This window comes from Dipodomys ordii, unplaced genomic scaffold (genome assembly GCF_000151885.1).
Source record: "Dipodomys ordii isolate 6190 unplaced genomic scaffold, Dord_2.0 Scaffold10, whole genome shotgun sequence".
Classification (NCBI taxonomy): domain Eukaryota; kingdom Metazoa; phylum Chordata; class Mammalia; order Rodentia; family Heteromyidae; genus Dipodomys; species Dipodomys ordii.
Genome location: NW_012267226.1, coordinates 438,718 through 447,580, shown reverse-complemented (window position 1 = coordinate 447,580; position 8,863 = coordinate 438,718). Strand labels below are relative to the sequence as shown.

At 43.8% G+C, this 8,863-nt stretch overlaps 1 protein-coding gene across 1 annotated transcript in view; it reads right to left on the bottom strand.

Annotated features, from left to right (window-relative positions):
- Window positions 1-1,951: 1,951 nt before the first annotated feature.
- The window catches only part of LOC105980557 (heterogeneous nuclear ribonucleoprotein A3-like), a 34,113-nt gene continuing 27,201 nt past the window's right edge, over window positions 1,952-8,863 (bottom strand). The window contains 2 exon segments of the mRNA XM_013009447.1: window positions 1,952-2,047; window positions 6,675-6,813. Of these exon segments, the coding sequence (XP_012864901.1) occupies window positions 1,952-2,047; window positions 6,675-6,813 (235 nt within the window).

Here is an 8,863-nt window from a genome sequence, read left to right as displayed (position 1 = left end):
GAGGAGCACCTATTGCCATTGCAAAAGCTCATGTTCTGGAAACAAATGCCATGTATTTTGGGGGGGGGGTGGGCTGTGGGGTGCTGGCTGGGCTCTGCCCGGGTAGAGGAAAAGGGGGTGGGACAGAGCCCAGAATGGAGGAGATATGGGGGTGAAAGCCTGAGAACCATCCTGGTATGGAGGTGCTGTTTACATGTTTCTATAGCCAGCACAGATCTCTTTGGAGATTAGGGAAGAAAGAAGAGGAAAAAAAAATAAAAAAGAAAAAGCTTGCATGCATTTGTTTTCTTTTGCTGTCTACTGGTAAGGGATGGCCTAGGTTGTGGTTGTTGTTGTTGTTGTTGTGTTTTGATTTTTAAATCTACCAAAGAAGATGCATTTTCCTCCTTCGGGTTTTTAATTCAATGCCATTTCAATAAATACAGTTGGCAGTCTCTGAATTCTTGCCAAGTACAATTTTACCTCCTTTTTTTTGTTCCCAGTGCTACTTTTCAATGTCCTGATTTTCTTCGCCATTTTCCCTCTAAGAAACAAAGACTCTCCCACCTCCAATACCACAGATGCCAACAGTATTCCACCAAGGAGTGGGAGGTTTGGGTCATAAATCGTTTAGTGCTAGATTCCAGAAGTCTCTACGTGAACATCATCCCTCCATCAATTCTGTACCCCATGGTAGCCTCTGCATCTCCTCCTCCCCCTAACAAGTTCCACCTTCCACCCCTACTCTTACCACATCCACCCAAAATCCAGACAGGAAAGACCCCAAGTTCCACCTTCCACCCCTACTCTTACCACACCCATCCACAATCCAGACAGGAAAGACCCGTTACAGAGATGGATCTCTTATTCAACCTGTCCTGGAGAACAACTGGACAATGGACATATGCAGGGTGCAGTCACCTCTATGAACAATCCCTGCTAGACACAGCCGTCCTGCAATGCCTCCACACGTCCCTCAACACACTTGTCTCACTCCATCATAAAAGTAAATCTGACCCCATGGGTCTGCCCCTGTATGGTGCTGGTTTACCCCAACTTTCCTTGGCCCTGTTCATAGAAAGATGTCACAGGATAGTTCCAGGGCATCCCAAGGGCATAGCCTCTAAACCTGGCTCTAAATGAAGACTTCATGAGCAACATTAGTTTTGATGTTTCAACAATGACAAAAGAGAAAAATGGGAAGGTGACAGAGCATGTTCTCAGGCTAGCTACTGACAATACTCGAGTCTAAGTCTATTTCTGAGTATAGTCACCAAATCTACTATTTTTTTATTGATTTGACCATTTTAGCAAATGATATGTGTTAAGTCTACAAATATGGAGCACCAGGCCAACGACCACACATAGGGGCTTTGTCTACATTGGTGTACTAGGGTGGCATCGTTCCTCAATCAGTGTAAATTACATCCATGTCTCCAGATTTGTTTCCATGAACTATACTAGAAAAATGCATCTTAACCAAAGATAGATATATATTATCACAGATACAAGATCATATATAGTATGTGATATATCATTGTATGATTCAATTCATACAGAGCTGAAGGCATAAAAATAACTTAAGTGGATATTGTTCAAAGTGGTAGTCATTCTGGAAGGTAGCACCTTGGAGAGACCTTAACTTATAAGGCACTTTTTGGAGTGCTGGAAGCGTTCCATTTCCTGATGGGACTGGTATGTATAGGGGGACTCATGTGTATATTTTGCCATTGGATTTTATACTTTCTAGTATGTGAGTCATTCCTCACCAAAAAGAAAAAAAAAATCTACCAAGTAAGTTCAGTGATCATTGATGACTTCTTTAAAATCCATTATTTTTGCCAACTTCAAAAAAAATCTGTGAGAAAAAAACAGATTCTTTGCTCTGTTCATTATGAGAACAAAATCAAATGTGAATAATTTAGTGACGGGTTGAGGTTTGACATCTCAAAGCGTTTAGGGCCTAAATTTTTCAGAAGCTCTTGGTTTCACGGTTCACATTGGCACTCCAGGGCTTCACACCATCAGAATTCAGATATCTGCACTTGGCAATTTTATATGTGGACGTCTACACGTCACATTCTAACAGCACATCAAAACTCATTACATCCAGAAGCAAGTTTGTTATCTCAAAATAGGCACCTTCTTAACCACCCGCCCCCACCAAATTCCTTCACCTTGTTCTATTTTTGTGTCACAGAGTTTCTCCTCTTCTCATTACCCACTTGGAATTTTGTCTTTTGGTAACTCAGCTGTGCTTTCATACTGACTTTCCACATCTCTCACATCCTTCTCTTGGCCACCTCTCCTATGAGCATATTAGCAATGAACGCCTAATTAGTATTCTGGTTCCTGTCTCTGCCTCCACAGCACCACCGGGGAAATCTTCCCTCTGTGCTCCTGACAGTCCTCTGCTGCTGCTGTCCTCCATGTGACATTCAAGGCCTCCTCTAGCCTCCTCTCCCCACGCCTCCACAACAACCCTATGTCCCTCTGCTCCTCACCGGCACAGGAAGGGACCGGGCATATTCCTCCCCCACCACCCCTGCTCATGCCTCGAATCCTTCCTTTCTATGACATCCAAATATTTCATACCCCCTAAAGACAAAACATTCACTGTCTCCCTGAGATGATTTCTGGGAAATGGCTTTCCCCATTGAAGTGCCTGTGTGGTTCTATCAGTGGTCAGGCAGGTAATTCTCACCTATGCCAATGTCTCCCAGTGTTCGCTGCCCCTTTTATATTGTGGTTTTGTTATCAGTGGTGGCACACATCATTTTATAAATACAATGCACCTTGATCATGCCACCCCTTCTCATTCTCTCCCAACCCTCCCAAAACCAGCCCTGTTCTCAATTCTTGGTTTCACAGAATACATGTTAAGTATTATGGTTGCCTTCCTCTCTTCATTCATCCACCCTCCCTCCCCTTGACGTACTCATACCTTTAAAGTGCCAGTTTCCTGGTATTCATTTCGTTGGACTATGATTTTGTTTTCCTGAGGAATTTTACCATCCGAATTCTCCCCTGCAAATACCATACTTCAGTTAATACATCTGTGTACACTTGCATACAAACTGTGTCTGTTTACTTGTACACTTATGAATTAGTTTCTCATTTCCATGTGTGTGAGGCCTTGTCTTCACAAAGTAAAATAAAAAAATTTCCAAGTTGAAAATTATATTAAGTGAAGTAAGCCAAGCCCAAAGAAATATAGGTCCCATGGTTTCCCTTATTTGCAATATCTAGTATATGTCTGAGTCAAGCAGAAAAGGTCAGATAAGGTGATATTAGGGAAATGAACCCTAAGATATGTATTCAAATGTTTTCTTTCATGCGATTGTTTCTAACGCATTTATAAGATTATTTCTTTGTTGCTTTGTATGCCCTTCCCCCAGAGTATAACCCATGCTTTCACTGTATTTGATGTCGGTATAATTTGTGGAGGGAAAAGGGAAAAACAAGTCGTTTAAACAGGGATACAGGTGGACCCATTGCAACAATGAGAAGTACAAGTCGTTATGTCAAAAATGAACTTTACAACTTCGGTGGGGAGGGGGCGGGGAGGATTGGGGGAAGAGGGGGGAATGTGAAGGGATAGGAAGGGGAAACAAAGGAGGAGGCTACAATGCTTGATAAGAAATGTACTCATTATCTTGCCCATGTAATTGTAACCCGTGTACAGTATTTTCACAATAAAAAAAATGTAAAAAAAAAAATTTCCAAGTCAATGAACTCCAAAGCCAAGTGTTACTTTTCTCTATGACTCATGTGTCTCAATGAAGATCTGCTCAGAAGTCGAACTCACAAATAACTAAGTTAGAAACATCAGCAGGGAATCTGTGTTATGTTTGCATTGCATTTAAAATGTCCTTACTAGGATATATACCAACAATAGAATGATGATCTTTTATGATTGCACAGGCTTTTATGCCCCACCTATATAGTATCTCCTGATTCCCCTACCTTTCAAGTGAAGACAGCAGCTTTTATTGGGGCCATTTCCTTTTTTTTTTTTTTTTTTTGGGTCCGGTCGTGGGGCCTGAACTCTGGGCCTGGGCGCTGTCCCTCAGCTCTTCAGCTCAAGGCTAGCGCTCTACCACTTGAGCCACAGCGCCACTTCCGGCTTTTTTCTTTTTGCTTATGTGGTGCTGAGGAATCGAACCCAGGGCCTCAGGCATGCAAGGCAAGCACTCTACCACTGAGCCACCTTCCAACCCTGGGGCCATTTCTTAACAGAGCAAAGCCACATTCTGAAGACAGACAGTCCAATTCCCTTTGGAACAAAGAGACGAAGTTCTCCAACTCTGGCAGACCTGAAGTCAATGCCAGTTCACATGATTACCGGCCCCTGAATTACTTAACTTCTTGTGTAAAAAGATGGGGCTGCAGAGGTGCCCACCTCCTATGTGTTGTGAAGATGATTTGAGGAAATGCCAGGCATCAAGTGCTGTGCAGAGAAGAAAGTCATCAGGGGCACAACTCCCATGCTGCACCCAGAACCTCCCCCTACACCTCACCCCCACTACGCCCCCCACTGCTCCCACCGTGCCCCTCCATCCCCACCGTGTGGGCCTCCCCACTCTGGGCTGGCCAGTCACCCCCTGACCTGGGCCGCCATCCCGCTGGGCCAGACACCCCTCCACCACTAATGGGATCCTGGTTGCACAAGGCCTCTGTTGGCTCTGCAGGCCGGGGTGACAGCGCCCTCCAGCGGCCACCTGCGGAGCAGCACCTGCTGCCCTGTCCAGAGGGGCGGGCCCAGAGCCTGGCGGGGCAGCTCCCCTGCCGGACACAGGGCCCCATCCGGCCTCCCTGCCGTGCCAGGCGCCCTCCTCACCAGTCGCTCTGAGATGAGGGTGAAGTTGGTCCAGACTGCCTCCAACTGAGAGCCTCCGACCTCTGCCTCCGGGACCTCGGGGACTGCGGAGTGGCGGGCGTTGGGGGCAGTCAGGGTGGGAGCCAAGGCCGGCCTGGGCCTGCCGCCCCTCAGCCCCGCTGACCCAGCGACCCTGCCCCCCCCTCTCCCCGGCAAAGAGCAGTGGGGGACCGCAAGCTCCATGCTCTGCTCCCTGGAGAGCCACGGAAGGGCGGCCCGGAGCACAAGGCAACGTTCACACCCAGCACCAAGGACAACGGAATGACTCACACTAACACCACACACACAACACACACACACCACATGCTCTCACGCATTCAATCACACTACACACACAGGTTCACACTCAATCACACCACACACACGCTCACACTCACACACCATACACCACTCACACCACACAATCACACCACCCACTACACTCACACCACATACGTTCACACTCACAATCACACCACACACGCTCACTCAAATCACACCACATACACACCACACAAGCTCATACACCACACCATGCACGCTCACTCACATACACCACACACGCTCAATCACACCACCCACACCACACCTACAGCATACTCACACCACACACACACTCAGTCATACCACACTCACACCACACAGTCATACCACACACACCACTCACGCTCACACCACACACCAAAAATACCACCCACTACACGCTAACACTCAATCATACCACATACACCACACACTCACACTCAATCACACACACCACACATGCATGCTCACAATCACACCACCCATACACCACATACACCACACCACACACACACACATGCTCAGTCACTCAATCACACCACACACACTCACTCAATCACATCACACACACACACCACTCATGCTCACACACCACACATAATCACACCACACACACCACCCACACTCACACTCGCACACACACCACACACCATACACTCACAAAACCCCCCGGTCTGTCACCTTGAGCTGAAGAGCGCAGGGACAGCACCCAAGCCCAGAGTTCAAGACCCATTACCGACCCCTCCAAAAAAATATCCTGAACTGAACATAGCATATATGTATATATGTGAAATAACATGGCAAAATTCCTTTGTGTAATACACACTTAAAAAATGAATGATAGGAAAGTAATATAGGCTCTTCTGGGTGATCAGGTACTAGCAAGAGGGAAGAAGGCCAAGGAGAGGGCAAATTAAGTACTTTACACATGTATGAAAATAGAATAATACTTATTTTCAATGATTTGTATGCATGTATGAAAATGTCTGAGAGCTAATATAGTAGAAGCCAGGCACTGGTGGCTCACACCTGTAATCCCAGCTATTCAAAAGGCTGAGATCTGAGAATCGAGGTTCAAAGCCAGCCTGGGCAAGGGAAGTCCCTGACACTCTATCACCAATTAACTACCAGAAAACTGGAAGTGGTGCTGTGGCTCAAGTGGTAGAGCTCTAGCGTTAAGCTGAAGAGCTCAGGGATGGTGCACAGACCCAGAGTTCAAGTCCCACAACTGACAAAAAAAAGAAAGAAAGAAAAAAAGGACAGTACATATGGCTTTAAATCTAATATATTAAACTTTATTCTTAGGAGTAAATAACCAAGCATTTCTCAGTTTTCTGAGGTCTCTTTAGCAGTATAATTTCAGTAGTTCATCTAGACATAAAAAGTCAAGGTTTATTCCATAAATAAGAACACAATTTAATCCAAAATTACTAAGACTCTTAAATGCCATCTTATTTTCCTCTAGCTATGATGGTATTTTTTCCTCCAAGACTGAATAAATAATACTAAACTAAGTGGGTATCCAATGACTCACCTGTACACTTGAAAATTTCACTTTTGGATTGTTATCTATCTCCCATAAGCCTTCATTGAAACCTTTTCGTTTATTTGGTTTGCCATACTTTTCCTTATTTTCTGAGTAAGGAAATATATCCTTTGGTCCTAAAAAAGCACTAAAACAGAAGAAGATAATAAGTGCAATGCAACCTCAAATAAATATATACATAGTACATTACTAAAATAACACTATTATATGATGTATTTTATAAAATACAAATTAAAGGGAAGACAAGGATATAAAGCCTGATGAATTCATTTCAATGAACACAATCTCACAAGACATGAGAAGGCTCTAAGTACTGGCAGAACAAATGTTAGAAAAGTCTTTTTGGGGGGAGTATGTGTGCAGATATTGGGGCTTGAACTCAGAGCCTCCCACTATTGCTTAGCTTTTTCACTCAAGGCTATAGTCACTCTACTACAGCCATAGTTCCACTTCCAGCTTGGAACACAAGAGAGCCACACAGACTTTTCTTCCAGGCTGGCTTAGAATTTTGATCCTCATATCTCAGGCTGAATAGCTAGGAGTATAGGTGTGCAACACCAAACACCTGGCTTCTAAAAGATTTTTAGGTTCCATTTCTTTGCAGAACAATAAATGTTTTCTGTTTAGGGGTAGGGATAAAGTAGACTATATTTTATTCCAAATACTACTGTTTTTTTCATTTACAGTACTAAGGATTGAATCCAGGATCTCACAGAAACAAGTCAAGCACTAAACCACAGAACTACATGTCAATCTGATATACTTTATTAATTCAGTAATGAGTTCCTAGATCCATAACACCATCTCATTTACATAAACTTTTTTGGGGGGGTACTGATCCTGGGCCTTGAACTCAGAGCCTGGGCGCTGTCCCTGAACTTTTGTGCCCAAGGCTACAGCTTTAGACCACTTGAGGCATAGCTCCACTGGTTACTGAAAATGGGATTCTCATGAACTTTTCTGCCCAGACTGGCTAAGAACCTCAATTCTCAGATCTCAGCCTCATGTGGCTATTAGAGGCAGGAATCACCAGCACCTGGTCTCATTCAGTTTAATTGAACAGTCTTTTCAGGCCCATAGTTCAAGCCCCACAAACGACAAAAAAACAAAACAAAAAACAAAAAAAAACAACTTCTCCCCCAAACTGGACAAAGCCAGGCTGGGGAGAAAAAAAATCACCAAGTCTGAATAACCAGCAAAGAGATGGTCTGGAAGCATGGTTCAAGTGGTAGAGAACCAGCCAAGCAAATGAACCAAGCTCAACGCCTCAAAGCTCAAGCTCAAACTCTAGTACTGTGAAAAAACAGAAAGTATCTAATTTAAACATCATTATATACTTCTAATTAAATATGAACAGATTTTCATGCCAGTAATTATTTAATACATTTTGCTAAATGGATCTATCAATCTATTGTTTGAGCACTTTTTCTGTGCCAATAGTGAGGGCTTGAACTCAAGGCAAGGCTTCATACTCTTGCTGTCTTTTTTCTGCTCACAGCTGGTGTTCCATCACTTAAGTCACACACTCCAATCTGCTTTTCTGCTGGTTAATTGGGATTCCTAAGCACTTTTCTTTGGGCTTCAAACCAAGATACTCAGATCTCAGTTCTCCTAAGTAGCCAGGAAGCTGCAATATTTTAAGAGTCTGGGACCAGCGGCTGCCTGTAATCTAGCTACTCAGAAGGCTCAGTCTGATGTTGGTTTGAAGCCAGCCAGGCAGAAAAGTCCAAGGGACTCTCCGATTAACGAGCAAAATCCTGGAAGTGCAGGTGTAGCTCAAGTAGTAGCACACACCAGGCCAGTGAAAAAGCCAAGCAAGAGTATAAAACCTTGAATTCAATATTCAGCATCAGCACACACAAAAAATAAAATAAATATTGTAACAGTAAATATACTGCTCATTTTTTGATCTTCACAATCAATTCCAAGTATAGGTGGGTAAAGAATATACTCAAGACTGATAAGTCAAAAACAAAGCTGATGAAAAAAAGAACTGTCCATGGGGATACAATCCCTTAAGATTCCTGAATAGTACATAAATTAGCCTAGAGACTGCACCGCTAGTTACCAAGGAACACCTTATGGTGGCTGTGGCTATGGTTTTCTCTTAGAAATGTTCCATTTTCAAATGGCCTACAAAAAGTGTTTTATATGCAAAATGGAAATAGGACATAATC